Source organism: Engystomops pustulosus, chromosome 5 (assembly GCF_040894005.1).
Source record: "Engystomops pustulosus chromosome 5, aEngPut4.maternal, whole genome shotgun sequence".
Lineage (NCBI taxonomy): Eukaryota > Metazoa > Chordata > Amphibia > Anura > Leptodactylidae > Engystomops > Engystomops pustulosus.
The window spans coordinates 57920365-57947028 of NC_092415.1; the positions used below are offsets into that span (position 1 = coordinate 57920365).

Below are 26664 nucleotides of genomic sequence, written 5' to 3' on the forward strand. Positions count from 1 at the left end.
CATATGCTCTTCCATTATTGAAGGGCATAACAGAAACTAAATAAGTAAAAGCCAAAGTATTCCATTCATATTCTGAAACGTATAGGATTATGTATAGAGACGTTCTTGGGCATTATAACTGGAAAAATGTATTATATTTTTGCAGTAATAAATAATGGAATGACATGACAACATTAATGGTGATGGGACCTTTAAGAAGCGAGTATTTTTTATTTAAGTAAAAGTACCCATAAACCTGTTCAGATGAGGTTCACAAGCATTTGCACCACAATATAACCAAGTGTTATAACTTATCTTGCACATTGACAGCATCCCCTGTTTAGTCCCAGGGGTTGGGCTTTGGTTTGGATGCTTTTAAAAAAACATGTGACTGCTCATTCCTCAGCTCTCAGCCCCCACTTTTGTTCTCCTGTACAACTCCTCCCTCCCCACTGATGTCACAAGGCTGTGAGCTCTGTGAATGAGCAGAGGGGATGAGCTGTACAGGAGCAGAACGGTGGGGGCCAAGAGCTGAGCAGTCTGCAACACAGATAAGTCACATGGGACTACACAGATGATTCTGTCAGGGTGCAAGGTAAGTTACAACACACAATTACATTGTAATGCAAATGCTTAGAGAAAGAAGAAAGGTGTAATGGTCTTCTGTAATCTGTCTTTAGTGAAAATGAAGTCCATGGTGATGGGTTCCCTGTAAGGGTTGAACAAACAAAGGGTTCTTAATAGAAAGAGGCAAATATGTCAGGGAGAATTTAGTATCCCATATGCTGAGATTCAACATCCACAGCTTTGGAACAGTCAGAACTTCAGAGATGTAAAAATATTAAAGGGCTTTACACTTCCATTCACTTGCAGCGTGCTCCATCACTGCCAGATCTCTGTATACTGTCCCGATCACAGCCGTGCGCCTCTAACAGCATTAGTTACAGGTTGTAAAAGGTAATGGGTGACTCTGCGGCTTAAGACTCAAATGCCACTTTCTGGCGCAGGATGTGTACTAAGCATTTCTTTGAATTGAAGAACCATGCAGAAATGGCACTAAAAATGCTCCGTGTAAATATGTCCTTGTACACTTTTTTTATTTAAAATAATTTAAAGGAAATCTAGCATTTTTTTAATGTTTTATGAACCAAACTTACCTTGAGAGTGCTATAACGACACTGATGCGTAAACATATCTTGTTTAATCCCTGAATTGAATAGTTTTGCTCAAAAACCAATTAGGAAGCTTGGTGCCGTACATATACACAGGAGCTGCTTGAAATGTTCAGACAGGACTTATCAACGTGAAGTGGATGACTTAAACACAGCAGCTGAGGGACGGTGCAACGATTGATACTTCTGCCTGTCAGGGACAACACAGTGATGACATATTCTCGGCTTATGCTGGGCAGGACAAGGCTGGAGCGGTGAATAATTAGGATTAGAGGACATAATAATAATTTTATTAGTTAAGGGATTAAGCAAGATATGCTTCTGCATCAGTGTGCTACCACATTCTCAAGGTATGTTTGGTTCATAATGCATAAAAGCAAATAGTAGATTTCCTTTAAACTCTGTGTATGAAAAAGTAATTGTTTCTTTAGTTCCCGCTATAAAGTATTGAAGCGTTCCTTTTGTCCATCTTGACTTTTGGGCTCGTTTCATGGGAGCAATGTTTATGTCATACAAGTTGTTGTGTTTGCTCTTTTTACGAGATGAAGGCTTTTCTATGAATGATTCTTTTTTTTCTTGACCGAAAAAAAAAAAACCTAGTATTTGTTTGGAGATTGCAAATCCCCTCAGAACCATGATTTTCCAGTCTGTGTAATTATCATGCCTGTTCTTTCCATGACATCACTGCTAAAACAGTGTGAACCCTATATGAAGTCCCAGCCTCTGCCTCTCTTGCGGGCAGCATGGACTCTGCTCCTTCCGTGCTACAAAATATTCTGAAAGGCACAAGAATCCACAGAAGCTTTAGGAAATGGGGAATGTTTTTACACTCGGTCACTTATGTGCTATTAATAGACGCTGTCTGTAAGATCTGCCATTGCTTTAACCCTTGAGTATGCAGGAGGCCGTGTTAAATAAGAAGGGGTTAAACTACTTCATACAAGCAGCGTGCTTCAGTTCAACAAAGCAAACAAGTTTCTTTTACACTTTTTGGAAGCAGTGACCTGTCCAACAGATTTCAGCAATACAAAAGTATGAGAACAATTTAGTTTTAGATTTGCCCTGAGTATGTCTTTCCGCTCCCTTTGTTTCCATATAGACACACAGACTCCTGTCGAGCCATGTGCTTCATTATTCTACAGCTTTAAATACACGGAGAAGACCTATGTGGAAGTGTGGTACAGATTTACTATGTGTTAATAGTTGCTATAGGAAGTGGTATCCCCTGTCATTGTTATTGCTCAGTCTATGGTGTTGTTAATTGTGACGTTCACCCATATTTTTTAAGGTTTATTTGCTCAAAACATGACATGAAAATGTCTAACCTGGTTCTCTCTGATGGATAAAAGACAGACTTTTCCATTCTTCTTTTTCTATAGATCTTCCCCCTTAATTGCTCCCCTAAATGTGAAAGTGTATTTCTATCATTTTGAGGATGAAACTGGGAAAGTTAGAGCTCCCTCTGACAAGGACACTGCAATCTCCCTTCACTTAAAGCTGTTTAAACCCATGTACCTTTCGGTTTAGGAAATTTTTGCTAAAAAATGTTTAAAAAAAGAAAATCTCCAATTTTATTCTCCATTTATCTATCATATGCATATGTGTCATAGACATTGATGGAGACCTAATACACTTGTTAGTGGATATTTTCCAACCAGCACAGCTTTAAAGGATACCTGTCACCAGGTTATCCCACTGAACATCAGCATGGGTCAAATCCATGCTATGCAGAGAGCTGCCTGGCATATTCATTAACCTGCAGTCCAAATACTCCCCCTGCTACCCCTGAGAGCCACCCATTCAGCGTTCGTCACAAATCTCAAATCCTGCACATGTGCATTTAAAAACACTTGCATGTCTCCCCCTCTCCCGTGCATGTGTTGGATTTGAGACGCAACTAGGAGTAGTAGATGGGGGATGGATTACCAGCAACTTAATTGTGTTGACACCTACCTATTTTGCATGTGAATTCCAGGGTGAAAATGATGATTCTTGCATTGACAGTGACCGGAAAAGACAAATAGGTTGAAAAGGCAATGTACTGATAATTTGCTGGTATAACCTGCTGACAGGTGTCCTGTCACCAGATTTTCACTAATTATTCTTAAAGGCTCCAATAGCACTAAACTAACTCATGCCCATACTGCTTTAGCTAAAAAATGCATTGTTCCCCAGAAAATGAACTTTGAAAGCTTACCTGGCACCCTGCCAGAAAGAGCAGCGAGCAGCACGTGTTATTTATACAAAGTAGTTTGTCAACAAGTCCCTCATCCCTCCATCTTTCAGCTGACGTCATCCTCTGCTCTTCCCTGCTGAAAGGAGGGGGAATGAGGGACCTGCCAGCAGTCATGAACTGAGAAACACACTGTAAATTACATCAGAACTTGCATAAAGTAGCGAAAACTGCACCTGACAACATTGAAAGGTGAGCTTTAACAATCACAAATAACCTTAGCTTCTGTTGTGCAATGGAGAAGAAATCTGCTTGGTTTCCTCAGCTATCCAATGATGAGGGGAAAAAAAGTCCTCTCTAGCACTCTGAGTTTAAAGTTGATTTTCATATTTATTTTCAATCCATTAAAAGTTGGCAAGCATTGTAGAATAAAAAGAATCGCTCAAGCGTTTCGAGCAAATGTCAAAGAACCCTTAGTCTTAGCCGATCTGGTTTACAAATAGCGTTTATACAATGCATGGCAAAAAGAGATTACATCCAGCGTATATGTCCAGAGATACTTGTCTTTATTCCAGGTACATAATCCAATTCATGAAAAACCGCTGTTAGTTAGTTAGGTTTTAGTGGGCCCCTGGGCGACAGAGCCTTAGTGGGCCCCTCCGTGGACCGCCCTCCAGTGGCCACACTGATCCCCCCCCCCCTGCGGACACACTGAACCCCCTCCCCTGAGGACACACTGAACCCGGACACACTGAACCCCCCCTGCTGACACAATGACCCCCTCCAGACACATTGAACCCCCCCCCCTCACCCTGTGGACACAATGACCCCCCCTGCTGACACACTAACACCCCCCCCCCTCTCCCCCTGTATACACACTGACCCCCCCCCCCCCCCGTCCCCCACGGACACCCTGACTCCCCTCCGGTAAAGAAAAAAGAAAAAATTCACCTTTCCTGGTTCCCCCGGAGCAGCGCCTGCAGCTGTCTTCGGCCTGGGCCTCCCGTACGCGCCCGTACGGCTCTGAAGCCGGCACACATGATCCGATGACGTCATCATGTGCGCCGGCTTCAAAGCCGTCGCATACCCTGCGGAGCGCCGCATCGTGGGAACCGGGACAGGTGAGTTTTAGATTCTGCCTCTATGCTGCACTCCCGACCAGCGCAACATAGAGGCAGAAAAGCGATCGATCCGGATGGTGATCAATTGTACCAGTGTCTTATAGCAACACTGGTACAATTGATCCGGGGGCCCGAGTGGGCCCCTCCAGTACCCCGGGGCCCCGGCACTTGCCCGGGTTGGCCGGGTGCTGACGCCGGGCCTGTCCATAACATAGCATAGTACAGGATGCAAGGTGTAGCCATCTCAGGCCTATATGTAATGCATATTAACCAATTTGCAACACCCTACAACTCCATGTGACACTCCATGTAAAAGTCTGTGTTCTATTACAACCCTTAGGCCTCATTCATACGGCCGTATGGGGGGCGTAAATACGGTGAGGTTTATACGTTGGATATGCGCCCCTCATAGGCCGGCACCGTGCCGTCCCGTAGCCGTGAAAAGATAGGACATGTCCTATCTTTCTTTAGCATATGGCGCCGTGCTCCATATATCCCTATGGAGAGGGGTGGGGGTGAGCAGCGCTCACCTCCTTCTCTCCCCGGCGCTGACATGTGCCAGAATGTAGCCTTAGGCTGATGCCACAGGTGGCGGTTTTGGTCTGTTTTTAAGCATTTGAAGCATTTTCAGTCCGTTTAAAAATTCATCCATTTTTTTTTACTATTTACCTAAATCACATTTCTGCACTATTATAATCACAATGATGTAAATTTGAATTTCACATATTATGTGGAACCAATTTCAATAAAGCTACCAATAAAGTAACCACTCTATGTAGAAAAGGTACTTTGGTTACTGCCACCCTCCAAGCTATAAGTAGTCACCCAAAGCACCCACATAAAGCCCTCCCAGGAGGAGTATTCCCACATTTTAGGAGATTGTGCTCTTTGGATGAAGAATATAAACTACAAGTAGAAAATATGACCAATCGGTTATTAGACAGATGCTATAGGTAGATGATAGAGTGTAATATGTAGTCCCAAGCAAAAATAAGTGTTAATTCTTCAGAATTGGTGCACTGATCCCCCAACACTGGCTATAATGATATCTGCATTTACAGGGGTTTTCCCTACAGGAGTCACTTTGATTCTGAGAATCTTGAACATTCGTGAAGACCAGACCAATAATCTGCTGTGTTTTTAGCTTTTGTTAGGATACAGGAAACTGCATTCTTTTTTTTTTTCTTCTTTTTCCGAACATATAAATTTATAGCTGAGTCAGATGAAGCAGATTTGTTTGTGCATTGTGCAGACTGGCTTGAGTTAGTCATAGGAAGGGGAAATGTGTTTCTTGGACATTATCTAGTAGAGGTACTACCGCTGTCACATTGCCCTTCACTTGCTGTCTAATTATTTCGGGTGGAGTTGTTTTTTAGAAGTGCATGTAATGTTCTACCAAAGCTCAAAGTCTGTCACCTTGTTGGGGCTGGATCATTAACCTTTTCCTCTCTTTTTGCAATGGACTCTCATGGACTTTGCATTTTATACTTTTCCAAAACAAATGTTCTAGAAAACAAATGTGATATTGCTTCTTCATATATTTAGTTCACAGCAACATTTCAAATGGTTTAGTTTACAGTTCATATTTGGCATTTTTAGAAGCCAAAATGGAACAAGGGAGAAGTTATCTTTGCAGTTTTGACAGAAGTATTAAAAGGAACCAGTCAGCATAAATATACCTAATAAACTATTACTAGCATGTTGGCAAGCAGCTAAACAACTTCCAGATCATAATTCTTACATGGTTCAGTGTGGTGGCATCATCCAGAAAATCAACTATGTATGAAGTCAAGGAAGCACAGAGTTTAATATTGAATTCAAACTTTTCCTGCCTCAGAAAGCCTCACTGTAATTAATGATCCTGCACCCAGAGACATCACCAACCAGATCTCCTGAAGTCTGGTGCATGATGTTAGTCACAGGAGGAAGTATTGGAAGAGCTCAACTTCACTGTTAAAATCTCCGCCTCCTTGACTTTACACTAGCAATTTACATTACACTTCAAAGTAGATTTTCTGGGTGATGGAACCATGCTGGGCCATGAAAGAAACATGAACTGTAAGGTGTACAGCTGCTAGACCACATACTGGTAGAAGTCTATGAGCCATTTTCTGATGGCAGGTTCCCTTTAAGTTATGTACAGACTATAATCCTATTAACCATTTCTTGGCTGTCAATTATTATTCCTGGCCATCCCCTTCAAGACATCTGAGAGTTGGGAGGCCACCTTGCACATTAGGACATACAGCTTAAAATAGTTGAAAATCACATCTGCTTCATGGGTATCTTTTACAGTGAAGTGCCAAGGCCCAAAATCTGGACTGCAAAAGTAAACTGATAGAGGGATGAGCTCAGTAGGAAGCTTTACCCTGATGCGTTGTATCAAACTGTAAATGGGTGCAAATAGAAATTGATCTTTATAAATGTTTTGTAAATTCTATCCTTTTAGGACCCTTCACGATAATGATCCCGGTGTATGTCTGGTAAAATAAACAAATTCCTTCACCCTTCTATAAGCAATTGCCCTAATGAACATTGCTGGAAGAATCTGTTACATATTCCAGTAGTTTGTCCCACAGCGCGGTCCGATATGAAAGCACATATAGCATTCTCGTGTTACACGTTATCCTTGTTTTGGGTAACTGCCAGCTCGTCCACAAAAGTGATGTGTTAAGCTCCGGTTTTGTAAGTGAAACCAGCACCATGGTCATATGTAGGAAGGGGGTAGACGAGTCACATTTATATTAAAAAATCTAAGAACAGAATGAATAATCTGTTTTTGATTGCACCTGTCTTACAACAGGGAGGATAGACGATCAGTGATGTGTTTCTAGCTGGAACTGAGCCAGACACCTCTGATATCAGAACTAGTTTCCTGTAGTACAATTCCACTGATCTAACATATGAAATATTAAGAGAAGTTGCTCAAGTATCTTGTGACCTTAAAGGAACATTCCAAGAACAACAAGATGTTGTAATGATTTCTATCTTTGCTGTATAAAGCAACTGTTTTATTCCTCTGCGGGACAAGGGTGGATGAATTGCCAAGCTGGGAAAATGTGCTGGTGCTAGTAGAGACCTTATGGAACATGAATAGATAGGAATACCACAAAGACATGGTTTGGATGGGGTCATACACCTGTACACCATAAAGCCATCACCTAAGTTCTTGGAAAAGATTTACATAATTTTAAAGAGCTAGGGATCCCTGTCTGATCTTTTGAATCATCAAATTAATATACAGCCAAAAAGCATTTTTCAGTATACAGTATTATAAAATAAAGGTTTCACCGTTGCATTGGTTAGAGAGGTTATCCCCAGCCTTCCCTGACCCCAAGTGGTTGCATACTCCTGTTTTTACAGAGATACATCTCCATGTTGTAGTATGTGTTCACAATAGCTTCAGATACAATGGACTCTATTGTAGGGGTTAAATACAGGCATCTGCAGAAAAACGTCTTGGGTTGCTAATACATATTGAGCACCATAAAAAAATTCTACAGAGTGTGACTTGAGTGGTCCAGGGTCAAGTTTCAAAGTAATTCTCAAATTATTTCTCCCCCCCCCCAATATCCCGACTCTTAGTTGGCTCTTTTTCCCCCTTGCTCACAAGCAGTTGCTGTATTGGTTAGTTATTGGAGATGCTTGTGTTGAATGCCCAAGAAAGTATTTACTCACTGTCTGAGAATACAGACAGCTGGCGGTCCTCTCTGTGCATGTTTGTGTTTTTTCCAAGACCTAACTCCAATTCACAGATAATATTGTGCAACATTATATGCACCCTCCAGCTGTAATATATGTACTCCAGATAAAAAGCAGAGCAAAGGACAGGACGTTCATTGAAAGTAAATAGAGGGAAATCTCCCGGCTCTAACTAGTGTATCATCCATGTACTGTACATATATTTGTAATACATATAATAACCATATAGTCTATATTCAGTTTTGTACATTGAGGGGAATATCTTACAAGGTTTGTCCATATTCACAAAATAATTAATGTTTGCATAATTTAAAGTCAAACAATTTTTTAACTATATTCTGCATCAAATCCTCAGTTTTCTAGATTTCTCATTTCTGTCATTTAACAAGAAGCTTCATTGTTTACTTCCTGTTGACCATGGATCGTTATTCACAGGAAGTAAACAATGAAGCTTCCTGTTAAATGACAGAAATGAGAAATCTAGAAAACTGAGGATTTGATGCAGAATATATACTGGAAATATAACTTTTCGTTACACAAACCATATCAATTATTTGCTGAAAGTGAACATTCCACAGGGGTATCGTGTGGCAGTTGTAATATCTATTTATCCACTGGATAAGATGCATCACAATTATTAAAGGCTTCTTTTTTTTGTCAAGCAATATTTTATTTAATTTCCAAAACAATATCAGCAATACAGAACAAAACAATGTTATGCATGATATACAGGAGTGGTCAAATTCAATGTTCTTAAAAATAATACAGCATTTCACATATATAATTCCAACCTGTCTCTATCAGTCCTGTTGTACACAATTTTGGTTGCCCCTAGACCCAACCCTGTATCTTTTGACCTTAGGGTCAGCAGCCATCTTTCCTGATCCCTGCAGTCCAGGATGAGCTCACACTGATACAGACACTGACTTCCTACCAGCAGAAGCAGTGAGAGGAAAACTACGAGCTACAGGCTGATAAGTTATTTATCCAGGGCAGAGAGAGGGAGGTATATAGTACAGATGACTGTATGTAATGGCTGCGATAGCAGAGGGGAGAAAATCCTGTGCAATATGCATCTCATGGATGTCATCATCTCTTATCTTTGATCCGTCTCATCTCTTTGTATGTATCAGATACTAGTGAATGTTCAGAAGCTAAATTGAAAGTGAATATAAACTTTGTACCCTGATAATCTAACCACATTGTCACCACACAGAAATAGATGGATCATAAAGTGTCTGCTTAGAGAGTCACCGTCCACACCCTGGAATCTTACACTGACCATCGGGGCTAAAACAGCAATAAAACTGAGTACAACTGTAATGTAAATGGTTAACAATTATTTATCTTTGTGTAAACCTCACTAGGGGATTGAAATTTTATCGTTTTCTTTCATGGGCAAAGCCCTTTAAAAGGGGTATTCCCATCTGGCATTTATATTTAATTTAATTCATTTGCCATATGTAAACATTTCTTCAATTGGATGTTAATAAAAAAAATGTTCCTGTGTGAAGATAATTTCTCATAAATGTAGCCATGTTGTCCCTTAGAACCAGATAGCTTCCTCGGTTACGACCACCTCAGATTTTGGCAGCGGTGGCCAGAAATGCGCTATTGAGACCTGCCTGACCTCCTGGCTTCGGCATTCATTACCTCAGGACAGCTGTGGGACAGACAATAACTCCCGGACGTTTCATATACAAAAACCTTTTGTTTCTTTGTGCAATCCCTCCAGCAGAGGTGGCCGTATCCGAGGAAGCTATCTCGTTTCTAAGGGACAACATGACTACATTTATGGAAAATTATCTTCACACAGGAACATTTTTTAATAACATCCAGTTGGAGAAATGTTTATATATGGCAGATTAATAAAACTGAATGTGACTGCCCAGACGAGAATACCCCTTTAAGCCTCTTAATAATTCTGGTAGATTTCTGTAAGGTCCCATGCGCTAGATTTCCCCTGTTTTGTCTAAGATCAGGTTGTATACCAGCAGAAAATATTGCATGTGAAATCTAACTGGTTATACATTGTACAGTCAAATTCTCCAAGAATTTTCCAAAAGAGGAAATGAACAGAAGAAAAGGTGAAATGACTTTATCACCACATATTATACCTAGGGGTTGTCTTCTGAAAGTAAACTAGCTGCTTTATATGTCATTGGCCCCATTGGTAATTCCTGTACGTTTATGTGTTATCAGTCCTGGAAGGTGAACAAGGACTGGTAGGGACCACCAGTACCTTAGCAATGGAGTAATGAATCTCATTTATGTTTCATTTTCTTCTTTCTACTTACTTAAAACTTTTGGGTGCGATAGCTTTTCTGATGCTGGGACCTTCCTATGGGAGCACAGACCTTCTATGGGAGCACAGACCATTCTATAGCAGTTCTATTGCAGTTACACAGTTCTGCAATTTCCTCGGGTTTCCTTCCTAGTTCATGCTCGGGAAGCATTGGGATGCAGTCTGTACCGCTGTCTATATGTGAAAATAGGATAGCAGTTGCTTTGTGCTATGTACCACTGAAGCTTACAGGACTGTTAGTTTGGTGCTATAGTACTGCACCACTATAATCGTGTCCCTGTGCCAGATATAGCCAGAAATATGTCTGTGATGCGTCTGACCTCCACCACCCTGATATTAATAACCTATCCCAAGATGAACAATGAGTATAATATCTGCAGCTGTACCTCCTGTATACTTTCTTCATTTTTCAGTTTATCCACACATTCATTTTGATTTACTTGTAGTATATATCCCTTAACATGCCCCTCTCGGCCCCCAGTAGCCCTTCACCTTTATTACATAGTGGCAAGAGTTTTGGGACTGGATCTTTTTTGGCTTTAAGGCCTTATTCATCCCTTGGGCATAGTTAATTGCCCTTTTATGCTGAATGTGAATGAACTAAACCTAGTCAACAGCTGGTATACGCTTTATCTTGTTTTTGCTATCTGGACTTGAAAATGAATTACATTTTTGCTGCTGGCAGCGTTCCCAATTTGTAGAGCTTTAAAATGTAGTGAGGCTGCTCAAGGGTTTCTTTCCAGTATGTTTTTACTATCCCTTTCATTCTTTACTTTGTGCTTGAGTAAGTTTTATGACCAGATGCAAGTAACAGACATGTAGAGAGCAGTGTGGATTATAATTTGTATCTATACGACTTGAACTTATTTGATTTCACTTGAGAAAGATTAGTAAAAATAGTTTTTACGGTTCCCTCCAAATTACACCTTTCCTTTATTCTTTGGGTCGGTGCGATTGCAGGGATACCATTTGTATAGGTTTTAAAAATTAAAATAACAAGTCTTTTTTCTGCTAATACCTTTTTCATACTTTGGTGTATGGAGCCGTGCAAGGTGTCATTTTTTGCGGAACATTATGATCATTTCATTGCTACCATTTTGGGGACTGTATAACTTTTTCATTACATTTTATTATTTTGTAGTATTTTAATTATTTTATAATTTGTTGGTGTTGCATTTGGCCTTAATTTACCTAACAGGGTTTACCACCAGAATAACTGTAATTATTACACAGCAATTATTTTTATATATGTTCTAGGTAAAGGGGATTTGAACTTTTTTAGGTTTTCCTAATGTATTTTTTAAATTTTAAGAAAAAAAACGTTCACTGTATTTTTTATATATTGCAAAAACCAGCAGGCTGCTTTAGGTACCTGATGTAATAGCATCCGGCTGACACCCACCAATGACGTCAGTGGCATCGCCAGTCAGATCCAAGATGGGGGTGCCTAAGGGGTTTGTTTGCTTCCTACTTTTTAAATCCACTTTTAAACTATGCCATTGAGCTAGGAGGTAACCCCCTCCCAAAGCCCTTCTGGCTCATCAGCATAATTTTGAAATTTGATTTTAGATGGAACGAGGACATAGATAACAAATATTCTATGATTACCACAGTCACAGTGCCTGGAACCTATGAGTAAGTGTCCCTGATTAACCATGATGGATTTTGATGGAGATCGTAATTGTATGTCCATAGCTTAGCGATACTTTTGTCTGTAAACACAGGACACAGATCCTCAGTGTATGGCCATACTGGTGCCACGTCTGTTCTGTGGACATATGACCGCTGTCACCAGTGGGGTAGCTTGGAGCTAGTGGTGGTGGTGCAAAGTCTGTGCCAAGCCCCTAAATATAATGGTTTTAAAGTACTAGTCTCCTATGGGAAAGTGACTCCTTATAGGCCCTCCAAGCCTCTTGGGCCACCTGGCTACACAATTCTTAAATGGAAGTGTCTGTGTGAACAAGGGGCAGTATTCGCTGTTATGATACTTGGCAGTAGATATGGGTAGAGAAGTTGACTGCCCGATCCTGTCATTCAGGCTTGCATGTGTCCGTTGGAGTCCATTGACATGTCTTCTGCTGATCACTAATGTGTGTGGTTAAATTTAGGCAAATCTTGACCGTAGACATGAGATGTTTTTAGCAGATCCTGCTGAATTTGGTTGAACATGAAAAAGGATAATTTTAGACTTCTTTGTACCTAAGCTAAAAATGCTGAGAAAGTGGCCATCTTGTTATGAATAATTACTCAGGTTTGTTTTCTACAAGACCCAGGGGAAACACACTTCTTGTTTTGGACCCAGTAGTGGATTTCAAAATAAAGTTCTTGCAGGAATTGACACAGATAAGTGATTAGACTGTTCACTAACAAGCATAAATATTGAATCTCCTAGAATAAAATAAAAAAAAATTGTTTTCCTAGATCCTCTCAAAACAGTTCAAGTAACCATTGTGCAAATATTTTAGTGGAAACATCTGAGAAATTCTTTGGCACCTTTCCGCATTTAGTAGATGCCAAATCACTCCCTCTGCTTTTCGATTGCCAACTTGTCTAATTGTGTTTTCTAAACAAGTAGGCACATGATCCCTCCTGGCCACAACCTGTGACCTGGCATCGGTCAGGAAGTCAAGCAAGGACACAAGAGACCAATCTGCTCATCCTTGCGTTGCAGGGGGGAAAATGATCTAGTTCTACTCTATTTCCCAAATATGTGTCTGTTGAATAGAGAGCATAAATCAGAGAGAACCCTGCATCTCTCCTTTTATTCATATTTCAGTAAATATGTCTCAGTATGTTTTTATATTAAATTTTTTTTAAAAGGGTTGGTCACTCCTTCAAATTTTAATAGGGTAAGTATAAGCCCCTAATAGGGTCACCCTAGTAAAGATTCTGTGTACTAACGGAAACCGACTGGTCACATGACCCACCGGCCTCAAGACTTTCAGGGGCTCCATCCTATGTCATGCTGTGGTGGATGAAGGGGGCCGTGGAGTCATCACTGTACGTACACCCCACACCAATATCCATGATTAGCGGGGCATGCACATGTACTTTGCATCAGGTCACTGGACCTGCCGTTCCCAGTGACCACTTAGAAACTTTTTCAGACTAAGTATGATATGGGTGACCCTATTAGGCTCATTTTACTTACCCTGGCAAAGTTTTGTATTGGTTGCCAACCCCTTTGAGTTTAACACAAAACAGTAAAATAAAGTACAATGAATGACACAGGAAAACCCCCACACCTAGCAACTAAGCTGAATATGGAAATCCATTTCCATAATAAACAGGAGTCACACTGTTAGAAATAAGACTAAAACAGAAATAATGTTATAGCTGGTATAACCTGTCCAATCAGTGCTTTGATAGTACCAAGAAAAGCTGCTGTAAAATGATGATTTTATTATAAATTTAGGTATTTGCTAGACTAAAACAATAAGAGGTAGCCTCATTTACAAAGTTTTTTTGTATAGATTTTACCATAACTGCTGTTCAGCTGCTGATGGATTTCACTTTGTGTCTGGAGGATGTATAATAAGCACAAGTCAGCGGCGCTGTGTTGGATACCAGGCAGTCATTGAGTGCGAACACTTTACTGGACTTCCAGCACCTTCCAAGTTGTGTGTGTATACAGAAAAATTATATGATACTTGTTTTTTCTTTTGTTTTATTTTAGGGTCTTACTGCAGTTATATCACTGTTTGTATTTGAAATATCCCTGAACATTCCTCTGGCTACATGGTAAGGAAGATGTTATATGGATTTTACAGTCACTCCTAGAATACAGCAGCCTTATTTCTGATCACACGGAACTAGTAGACTCATATCAAGACATTTATGTAAATCTTTCAGACCTCATTGTCCTGGGATTTAGGACTCATGCACTCAATGGAAAGACCAATGTTAATTGCTTATGCTTGAAACATTGCAAAGATGCCACCATATTAATCCAAATGCATTCTGGGCAAAAACAATGGCAAGTTAAAGGGGTTTTTCAGGATTTACATATTGAAGGGGACAGTACAGATATTGATGATTGTAAGAAGCCTTTGTGTGATGGTAGACCGACAACTTGTCAGCCATACTTGGCAGTGAGTGCAATTCCGATACTTCAAAGAGTTACTTGAAAGTGTCAGAAAGGGTCTATGTTTTCTTGTCAAGAAGCTAATTACAACCCTAAGATAACACTTGGGTTTTTTTTTCCCCCTCTTGAAGAGAGGTGGTGATGACGTGTGACTGATGGATGTTTCTTCCTCTCCGAGTAACACAATCGCCAACAACCCTCTCACACATCCTAATCCATGTCAAAACGCCTGTGTGATTAAACCAAAAAGGACTAAAAAATGCTATAGAATTAGACTGGAGAAAAGTATCAGATACCAATCACATCCCATATATTAATAACATATTTAGGAAAGAGCGAAGCGGTGATGTTAAAACCGCAGACAAACCTGATAATAAATGTTCTCTTTCTAGTAACAGCTCCACAACCACAAGCAAAAATAGTCATGGACTTTACCAAAGATAACAAAAGGAAAGAAAACAGTAAATTAATAACAGCCTTCACTCACATGAAACATGAGCCCTAAAGCTGATCCCATGTTATTACTTGCTCTTGCTGTATTGTGGCAATCGCTAATAGAAGTCTTGTATCAATACACACAATTCTGCACCTTATTTCAAATTCTGGAACTTTTAGAAGACAAGAAGAAAGTATCCGTGTATATTGGGCAGGATAGTTTTTGAGGTCCATCCAATAGCCAATGAGTATTATGTACGGGTCCAAATAATGAGAATGTTCCCTGCATGATACCCACTGGAGGTCTAAATTAGTTGTTCTTCTTTTTTGAGAGAGATAAATATGTTCCCTTTTTATGTTTCCTTCCCACCTCCTTCAGGGCTTCCCGTCCTGTCCTGTCAATGGATGACATTAGGCAGCTCTGTATAATGCATTTTCTGTGCAGAGGATTTGCCTTGTGGTTTTCTAAATATTGGCACGACTGCTAGACATGGATTCTTTTTATAAACTTGTATGCAATGAGAGGGGCTGAGACGTGACCACATTTCTTTCAGACTCCTGCTGCGGGTTGTCCAGATGGAAACCCAGAGGTAAGTAGCAATTCTACTGCTGACAATGGGCAAAAACATCTTAAAAAAAAAAAAAAAAGTATTTATTCAAGTCCCCTGACCCCCTGACCATCATTTACACAAATTTACTTCCTTCTTTTTTCTGTAATTTGGAAACCTTTTTGTATGTTTTGTGGGGAAAAGGGAGTTGTGAAGCCAACGGTTAGTTTTACCTTCCTAGTCTACACGGTACCATTAACACTAATACAAAGTTCTTGTTGGATTTAATTAAAAAAATATTGTAAGTCAGGGTGCATAAACAATTTAAGTGAATTTTGAGAAGTTACAGGGATTAGTTTGCCATTTTAGGAACTTGGTTTTATTCTTTATCCTTTTTTTACCATATAGAACAGTAAAATTGAACACACAAAGGAAATTATAAACTTAAGTATCATCCACATTTTGAGGGTGACAACTGTGTGGATTATGACTATAATGAAATTCCAACACATAAATCTCACATATTGGGTATCACCGTGTCCCGTAACAATCAGAAGAATAAATGCAAAGTATTACCGTATTTTTTGGACTATAAAGTGCACAAAAAATCCTTTTGATTTTCTCAGAAATCAAAGGTGCGCCTTATAGTCCAGTGCGCCTGGAACTGTGCTTACAGACAACAGCTGCTTAGAACTGTGCACAGGTCTGCCACCTGCTGGTCATTCATCCTTATAATCAGGTGAGCCTTATAATTCGGTGCGCCTTATATACGAACCTAGAAGTTTTAGCAGGCATTTAGTGATGGTGCGCCTTATAATCCGAAAAATACGGTATTGGACCCACACAGAGAACGCTGTAGCAAAACCTGAGAAACTCGCAAAATAAGATCATTTATCACAAAAACATGTTCTAAAAAGGCATAACAAAATATGACATTTCCCACAATGAGAACTAGAAAGAACAACTCTTCTTGCTAAAATAAGCCCTCAACCATCTCTCTCAACTGAAAAATAAAAAAAATGGCAAAGCTACAAATTGGGCAGTAATAAAAAAAAATTCTGTATATATGAGGTATCGCTGTCGTCGACCCAGAGAATAAAGATAACTTTATTATCCTCTAAAGGATTTTTAGCTTTTCTTTCACCGTTCTTTTTACCATAAAAATATTACCAAAAATTGAATTTTTTTTTTTGCTCAATGAGCCTCAAAAAAGTGCATATTATCCAAAAAAATAAGCCTTCATGAGTCCAAAGAATTAGATGATCTGTACAATGAGACAATGCAGATCTGCTATGAATGGCGCAGCTTCCATTCACTGCCATGTCGTGTGCCCACACAGCAGTTTACCACTACATGGGGTATTGGCATAATGAGGAGAAATTTGGTTATTAAAGGGGTGTTCCCATTTCAGCAAATTCATGTTATTGTTTGTATTATAATAAGTTATAAAATTTTCCATTATATTTCCTGTATCATTTTGTTGATCTCTGCTTGCTGTCATTCTATAGAAAGCTTCATTGTCTATTTCCTGTGGAGAGAAATCTGACTGGGGTCACACAGGTGCACGGCTCGTTATATCACACAGCTGTGATTACTCTCTATGATACTAACGAGCTGTGCACCTGTGTTTACTGGAAGTTAACATAGAAGCTTGCTGTAGAATGACAGCAAGCAGAGATCTAGACTACTGTGATGAATTGATAGAGAAAAATGGAAAATTGTATGCATTTTTAGAATACAAACAATAACATTGATTTGCTGAAATCAGAAATGTCCATGAACTATCGCCCCAAAGCCAGGATCTTGATGTTATATTCATGAACAGTAGCATAAGGTCCTGGCAGGGCGATTGTTCATGGAAAGTTAGAAATCACATGACCATTTTATGGTCAGGAATCTCCGGCTGATGAGGTAAAAGATAGGAGGCTTCACTTTACGTATCAAGAAAGCCGAGCAGAACTTCTAATAGATGGTAAATTGCCTAATATCCTGCCCCCCCCCCCCTCTTTCACACACACTACGAAAAACATGAGGTAAAGGGAACCCGTCAGTAGGTTTGGGGCCCCCCTTTACCTTACAGCTGTTGGTTGCTACATTCCTGTGATTCTGGAAGAAAAAGACAACAGGATCCAGGTGACTTGAGTCCATATATATTCTCGGTCTCCTATGCACTGTGGCTTGTACGCCAGTTTTCTGGCAATAATTGGTGTGTACCGCCAGGAATTGGGATTATTCACATAAGTCGCCTCCATGCTATGTGGGTGTGAAAAGGCCAGCCACAAAGTTACTAACAGGTTCCTTTTTATTGGTTATGGAAGATTATTGTCTTTATCTCCTAGGAGTTGCATCCTTTGTTGTAAAGGCCAGTCACCTGAATGTCACTCCTGGCAGTGAGAATGTGAAATCTTTTATATGACCAGTTGTGAGGTCTGCGGACCCCATTACTCTGGTTTGCTTGAGAAAGGCCTCCTCTCTGTTGTTTCAAGAAGCAATACAATCCTGGAGCTCTGATCTGTTCTAATCTACATGACTTGTAACTTGGCTTCTTTCCCAGCCATGAAGCTACAAAGGTCACACATACTAGGTAGAGCTCTTCAACTGCAAAGTAGGAAAACTTTTGGTGGCGTTGTACACACTATGTAGTTTCTGTGCGTACAGTGATGTTTACGGTGTTCAATGGTAGTCTAGTACCGGTCTCTACATTTTATAATGGGGCACTGCCAGCAGCTCTCACTAAAGTAACCTACCAGCACCCTCAAGTAGAGAAGGAAATAATCTTTCTAGCTTTTACTCTTGTATGTTAAAACTTTCCTGTTTACCTATTAAAATTTTTCTCCAAATCACATTCTAATCAGTACCATGCTTTTGGTATGCTATTAAAGATGAAAATCTTTCCATGCCTGTCCTATACTGCTTCCTAAGAGTCTGTTTAAACGCTTAGACGGCATTCTCAGGTCCTTCTACTGGCAGAGTAGTGCCCCACGATTCAGTTTAGCGCTGCTTCAGGCTCCTAAGTCTAGGGGTGGACTGGCTGCCCCGGATCTATATCTTTATTACCTGGCTTCCCAGCTGGTATATGCCCAGTGGTGGATAGATATAGACATGGGTAACGCAGCTACTGCACTGGCTGGTGCCCTGGTGGGTTCCTACGAGGCCCTTACAAACCTGCTGTACAGATACAAGTCCCCATCTGATACCCCACTTCCCCTACGTACGGTAGCGGTGTGCTGGCGTAGGGCACAATCCCTGGTAGACCCGAGCAGCTCTCCCCCTCTCTCGCCTAGGACTCCATTGTGGCTCAATCCGTGGCTCTCTCACTTCCTCTCCCTCCCAGGCTGGACAATGTGGGGGGCAGCGGGGGTGAAATTTGTAGGTCAGCTCTTATCCCCGGAGGCAGAATTACTCAGCTTCAACGAGATAAGGGAGAGACATACGGTACCCAATACGGCTAGCTTCCATTACACGCAACTGCGACACGCATTCAAAGCCCAATTCGGCTCCTTCAGCCTGGCAGTGAAATTCTCCAAACTAGAGACTCTGATGAGTACCCCGGACCTCCCTAAGCCGCTCACTCAGTGCTATGCTCTCCTACAAGAGCAAAAGTCCAGACCGTTTGATAGAGCCTGTGAACGCTGGAGACAGGATATCCCTGACCTGTCAGATGATGACTGGAGGGAGGTCGAACTGTCCTACTTCACATCTGTAGTGAGTGCGAGGGACTTCCTGATCCAATCTAAATTCCTCCATCGAGTATATTTCACCCCTGCTAGATTATTCCGTATGGGAGCAATGCCCAATGACCTTTGCTTTCGCTGTCAGGCTGAAGTCGGATCCTTCCTGCATTGTGTCTGGTCCTGCCCTAGGGTTCATGTCTTCTGGTCCGAAGTGCTGGAGTTCCTTAATCTACACTTTGATTTCCCACGGTTACTGTCTCCCTCTGTGTGTCTCCTCGGCATCATAAACGAAGTTGTCAATGGCCACTATGACAAAATTTTCTTTAGGTTTGTCTTATACTACGCCCGAAAAGTGGTGGTGATGACCTGGAAGGACCAGGAGCCCCCTCCATTAAAAAGATGGATACTACTCATTAACAGTGTCATTCCCCACTACCGGTCCCTGTATGTCAACAGGAAGTGTCCCCAGAAGTTTGATCGCATCTGGTCCAGATGGTGCACGACTCCCCATACAGCCTTATAATCCCATGTGATATATACTCCTCTCCATGATGAAGGAGACTGAGCGTGCTGGTGTGTGTGTGTGTGTGTGTGACTGATTGTCTATGTGTCAATAGTTATTTGTGTTGTATCAAGATGTCTGGCTGCATTATTCTGCTGTCATTTACTGTGTAATATCCCTCAGTTAGTTTTGAAACGCAGTAAGAACCTGACTGTTATCATGGCTGTTGTATAATAATCCTGTAATGGGGGGAAGGAAATATGTGACAGACAATCTTGTTCTTCGGTTTTGTTTATTATAATTGTATAAAATTTCAAAAAACTGCAAAAATAAATACTTTTAAAAAAAAAAAAGATGAAAATCTTAATCTTTCAGATTGCATCAGGCTTGTGAGCCACAGAATGAGATGGGCAGGGTTGGATCTGCAGCTTGCTTACCGATATATCTCTGGCTTTGTAGGTCTGATTTTCAAGATGATTATAAATGGCTATAGGCAGTGGCGCAACTAGAAGAGGCTGGGCCCCATGACAAACTTCTGCATGGGGCCCCCCTTGCCCTTAGGGCGAATTCACACGAACGTGTGCTCGCCGTACTGTAGCACGGCGGGCACACCTTGGCACACGGTACAGGAGGAGGGGGTGAGTGCTGCTCGCCCCCATCCCTCTACATACAGGTACATGGCGCACAGCGCCGTATTACGGGAAAAATAGGACATGTCCTATCTTTTCCCCGGGTACGGAACGGTACGGTGCAGCAAGGTACCCCGCCGTGCGCCCATTGCCGGCCAATGGGGAACGTATATATGGCAGCCATATATACGTCCCCTAATGGCCGTGTGAATGTAGAAAAAATATACATACATATTTCTACACGTTTATACATTTACACACATTTCTATACTTTTACATGCATACATGTATACACTTATACCCACACATTTATGTACACAAATACACATACGTACAGTATATACAGCATATACACACAGCGCACACACACCATATACACTCACAGCGGACCCGCACACACCATACACTCACACGCACATTCATATACTCACAGAAAACATCAATACACTCACAGGGCACCCGCACACACCATACACAAACGGCACATACACTCACACAGCACATACACTCACACAGCTCATACACCATATACACTCACAGCGCAACCGCACACACCATACATAAACAACACATACACTCGCACTGCACATACATATGAACAGCATATTCATACACTCACACAGCACATACATACAAACAGCATATTCATACACTCACACAGCACATACATACAAACAGCATATTCATACACTCACACAGCACATACATACAAACAGCATATTCATACACTCACACAGCACATGCATATACACAGCATATACACACACAACACTAACACATACATAGAGGAACTTACAGTCGGCTGTTGCATTCAGCGGAGGGGTGGGCGGGTGCTCCAGAGTCCGTGCCGTTCAGTGGACGGGGCATCCAGGAGTCTGTCGGCTGTGTCGTCTGTGGGGGGGGGGAGGGGGTCGGTAGAGAGCGGAGAGCTAGGGGAAGAGCGGCCAGCGTTATAAGCGGGCAGGAGGGAGGAAGGGTCAGCTGCCGATACAGAATGCCGGAGAGTGAAGACATGTTCGGTGGCACCCCCCACCCCTCCCCGGCCTCCGCACATCATTTAGGACTCCGCCAGCCAATGCATGACGGGGGGGCCTGGGTCGCGACAGACAGAGGCATTAGTGACCGCCCCGGCCCAGGCCTTCCATTCTGATGGGCCCGGTCTCAACTGCGACCGCGATAGGTACGCCAATGGTTATAGGTATTATAGAGCCTTAAAAGTGACTCTTCTCATCTCATTTGCATCTGACATTGGAGACAATTTATTTGTATAAGAAATAAAAGTGGGAAAGCTAGAAAGTGTTTTTATACCCCATTGAGGGAGCTCGTAGTTTATTGGTATAAAAGCTGGTGATGGTATCCCTTTAATATACACTTTATAGTGCTTTGATATTAATTTTTGTGCTGATAAAATTCTGTCTATGTGTGACCACCACTAGGGGGAGCATAGGATCCTTCTGTATACTGACTATGCAGTGAACTGGATAAACAGTTCAGCCTTCCCTTATGGAGGCTACTGGCAATCAGAAGTTCATCAGTCAAGTCTACATATAAAGGTGGTGGATCTCTGTGCTCTCTCATTGTAAGGTTTTTTTTTGTTTAACATAATAGAGGGAGAGAATAAACATTCAATCCCCTTCATCTAATGTAGCTAGAGAACACTGCAACCTAGAACTTTTTTAAAAAGTGTCTTGTAACCCGTAAAACGCACACACATTCCTGAATAAAGTATTTTCACACCATCCCTCCATTATTTATACTTGCATTAAAGGAAACCTACCATGAGGAATCTATGAGAAGTAGATCTGATGGTAGATTCCTCCTGCCTCTGCCCTAATCCATAATTTAATAATCTTGGAAACGAACTTGTTAAAAAAAACTTTATTTTATTAATATGTAAATTAACTGCAGAGGCTACTGGGGTGTGTACTAACCTTGGTTCCCAATGCCCGCCCAGGCTAGTACACGCCCCAGTAGCCTCTGTGGTTAATTTACATATAACTAAAATAATATTTAACACTTTCGGTTTCAGGATTATTAATTTACAGATTAGGGTAGAGGCAGGCAGGAGCAATCTACCATCAGATCTACTTCTCATAGTAGATTCCTTTAAGACCTTGTCACAGAAATTGTTATGAACCACGGGAGGGTTCATTATTGCACTGGTAATACAATGGCGCATGTCTCTCTTTAAAAGTGACGTTATATATTTTTACACATTTGTGGATTACAATAAAATATTGAATGGCTTTTCTATTGGTATCTTTGGGAGTGTAAATTCTTGATGTTGTGTATTGTGCTATATATAAGAGTTATTTTTACATCCCCATTTGTGTGTAAACCTCAGCTTTGATGTGAGTTTTAGGTGAAAATGTCTGTTTTTTTTTTTTCTTTTTTATAATGTGTTTGTCACAAAGTTGCATGAGGGTGGTACAGGCGGTCAACTCTCAAGACAAATGCAATCGCCAGGTTGTCTGCTTTCAAGAAATATATAGGTTGCAGGGGTGCCTTTACTTTTTAACCAACATGGGGAGAGAAAAAGAACTGGACCGCACATCCACACATCACACAATGACCTACTGCATCTAGGCTACATTATATAATAAACTCCAGGTTCTTGGTTACATTTTGATCAAATTGTATAAGCCCACTAACCACATCACGGCGCTATTGTGTGCGGCATCACATGGCATCCACCGCCGCAGCACAGCCCCAGCAGGGACCAAGACCCGGTTGCCCCCCAGAACGCATACTGGCAGGTATAGCCCCCATGGCTCTGAGCCCTGGGTCCCCACCAGCACCGCACGACAGAAGCAGTGGATGCCATGAAATACTGCACCATGTGAACAGGAAAAAAGGCTCACCGTGTGTGAACAGGTGTTGAATAACTCGCTGTTCCATGAGGCAGTAGGCGGCCACTACATGCAGTCTCCTGGTAAACACCTGGGGCAGATTGCTGGTACCAGGTAAATATCTAAATAAATGAAGGAATAGAATGTACTAGACCAACATGGGGTTTTTATGTGTTTATTTTGTATGTTTTGCAAGTTGTGACCATGTTAACCAAAAATCTGCTTTTCAGCTATGTATTTTATTTCAGTTCTAGTGATTTATTATGTGTTATTATGAATTATTTATGTGACATATGACTGCGGTGACTATGAGCTCTGTTCATCTACTACATTTAGGAGGGGTGAAACTAATAATTTTCTGTTTGGGGCACATTTTTTGACATCAAAGTCAATTTTTTTGCATTTTTTTTTTGTTACACTTTGAATGAAAATAATCACCCAAGGATTATGGATTACGCTTTGCATTAGGATCCTACACGTCACAAGATCTCTTCTCATGATAAGTCTCATGTAGACGGCAGTGAAGCATGAAAGCTGGACGTAGGTTCACATGCTGAGAATGGCCGAGTGCCCAGACACCTCTCCCTCCAAATTACATCTACAATTATTTTAAAGTAAGGAGCTTTATTAGGAAAGTCAATATCTGACCACATGAAGTCACAGCAGCCTCCATGTGCGTAAAACAGACAGGAATTTTAAGTGATAAATCACAAGGTGCAGTGATCTACATTCAATAGATGAAGCAGTTTGGTGACCTTTGTGTTATTTGTTTTGTTCTAATTTTTTTTTTCCCCTTTTTTTTTAGTTTTCTGACTTGTGCTCTTGGAGAGGCGCTTCTTCTGTACACTGAGAAGATGGGTTCATGAGTAGAAGTTCACATATTTTTCATCTGATATGGATTTTCCATAGAGACGATATGACCATTAGACAACTGTGAAATATTTAACATCTTCAAGTGCAATAGCTAAACCTGCTCAGGCCTCATGCACACAAATGTATGAGAAGGGCCGTATATACGTGTAGCATGTGGCCCAATTCATTACAATGGGCAATATGGCCATCTATTTTAATGGATGCATTGATCAAGATAACTTACCGTACTGTTAGCGAGACGTAAAGAAATAAATATCATGTCCTATTTTCTCATGTATTTCTGTACACCCCATAGAAGTGTGTGGAAACATATAAATTACGTGCTGCATACAGTTGTGCGCCATATGCTCCCGTATATATGTGCAATATCCACGGAGACCAGAACCAGTAGGAGGTGCCATCATTTGCCATCCCTCTTGCTCATAGGGGCGAAAAACGTCCTGTATTTACGGCCAAAATACAGCTCAAAACTGGAAAAACATAGAATCATGTGCATGAGACCCAATGCTGGAAAAGTATAGGAGAAAATTCATGAAATCAGAAGAGAGAACGCGTCCAATCTTTACCTCTCGGGAGAAGCCCTTCACATTAGACGGTTTCTGTGCTGCTGAAATCGGTAGTGTTGTCTGATACTCGTGTGGAAACTTCAGAACAGAATATGAATATGTCAGTCTTCAGCATGTGTAACAGTTTTTGGAGAACATAATTTTTCTAACCCCTGTGGATTCTGTCCACTCCCTGAGGTTCTTGTTGCATATTATTAATGTCCATTTTCTAGTGCATTAAATGTGCATTAATTGAAAATTTGGTAAAAAAAAATGGTTAAGACATATTATCACTTGCAGCTTGTATAACTGTGTCTGGACAAGGAGGCAAAGTGTCAACCCACTATTTATTACTGTTTATTTACAGCCCAATAGCTTCCATGAAAAAACAAACTAAGACTTCAAATAAACTGTTTAGGCCCTGGAGTACTGTGTACTCATACATTTGTGTGTTTAGTAAGTAGGAGCACAAAAAGTTTTAAATTCAGATTTGCATCTCCTGTCAGTGCTCTGGGGCAGTCTTTCGGCCTGAAGAGCTTTTGGCTCTTTGCAAAGAACTGCTCCACAGCCCCTCCCCTCTACTGAGTAACTGCTGTAAGTATCCAATCAAAATCCTGATAAGCTCCTACTGGTAGCATAGGGAGGGGCTGTGGTGCTGGACAGTGCACGGGCAGAAAGCTCTTCAGTCTGAAAGACCCGCCCAGAGCCTTTGAAATATGAAGTTATAACCCAGGTCTGCAGCTTTTGCACAGTCCTGTCACTTCCAATAAAACACACAAAGGTGTGACTGCCCAGATCTCCAGGGCTGCTGTCTGCAGTATGGTCAAAACTGCTGACCGAATCCCTTTAACCTATAAAGAATTCTACCAGGATCTGCAAAATTTAATCTTAACAAAATACTAAAATCTTGTCACCGTACAGTCTATGTTTGGCTACCAGATAACACTGGTACATTTGGGCCGGTGTATACTTTATGTATTTTTTTTTTAAACTAATCTTATGATCATGGGAAATGGTAGCATAGACCGGGGCCCTGTATGATTATTTCACTATCCTCTGTATAATTTATGGTTGAGGTGCTCCTGTATGGGCTCTAGGTTTGTCCAGCTCTGAGAAACAACATTTATTTATATTTTATGCATTGAAATCTTCCACTGTCCAATATCATATTTTACTACATACATGTACAGATTAAAATATATTTCATATTTCTATGTACTAGTGTGAATGCCATCATTTGCTGTACTACACTCACTGCACATGTGTACTGCTCATCATAGGAACCTATCTTACTCCCTTTTAGTATGTAAGTCCTAAAACTGGATCCAGTGTTCAGGATGTGGTGTTGTAACGACCCAAATGTAATATTACCACTTTTACATTTATACATCCCAATAATCACAGTATTATTTATTGATTGTAGATGTCTAGGTACATAGCTCTACATTCAATAATGATAAAACTGTTAGTTTCTCTTACTCAACCAATCAAATATTAATGAAAACCAAAGTTTGGCATTTGGCCAATGGGGACCTAATTCATCACAATGAAGCTCCATAACCATTACATCATGTAGAATATAGTCACCGATAAGTTTACCTTATTTAATATCTCTCCTGTTATAACAATGCTGCATGAATCAGAGCAAGAAGGTGAGGTGAAAGTGTGACCTGCATGACAAAACATGGTGTAGTAAAGAGCATTCCAGAGAATGGGTGCAGCGCTGGAAAAGACTTGGATAACAATGTAATGTTTCATAATGTAGAACGATGCTAGATAGCACAGACTACTTATGTGTGAGTCTAATACTGTATTATAACACTTATGAATAACAACACAGGTCATAAGCCCATCATACCACTACACCATGCACACTGGTTTAGAGTAGCACATGTAATAGAAAATCCTAGTTTTGTTACTTCCATTGCACATTGTGAGGGATAAGCAGCTTCCCGCTGTTAGGAATATAGGCCGTCTCTGCTGGCAGGATTTCTTTGGAAGCAGGGAATTTCCACTACTTAGAGCAGCATAGCTGAACTAAATGTTTTTGGAAGAAACTCTAACCACAAGTGT

General features: G+C 40.9%; 1 protein-coding gene across 2 annotated transcripts in view; it reads left to right on the top strand.

Moving 5' to 3' along the window:
* Positions 1 to 25809, top strand: part of TMEM241 (transmembrane protein 241) — a 58910-nt gene extending 33101 nt beyond the window's left edge. The window contains exons 14-16 of one of the 2 annotated variants that reach the window (XM_072152075.1): positions 14129 to 14193; positions 15526 to 15561; positions 23979 to 25809. In XM_072152075.1, the coding sequence (XP_072008176.1) occupies positions 14129 to 14193; position 15526 (66 nt within the window). In that variant the 3' untranslated portion in view covers positions 15527 to 15561; positions 23979 to 25809. The remainder of the gene's footprint in view (positions 1 to 14128; positions 14194 to 15525; positions 15562 to 23978) is intronic. The other variant, XM_072152074.1, reaches the window with a different exon arrangement.
* The last annotated feature ends 855 nt before the right edge of the window (positions 25810 to 26664 follow it).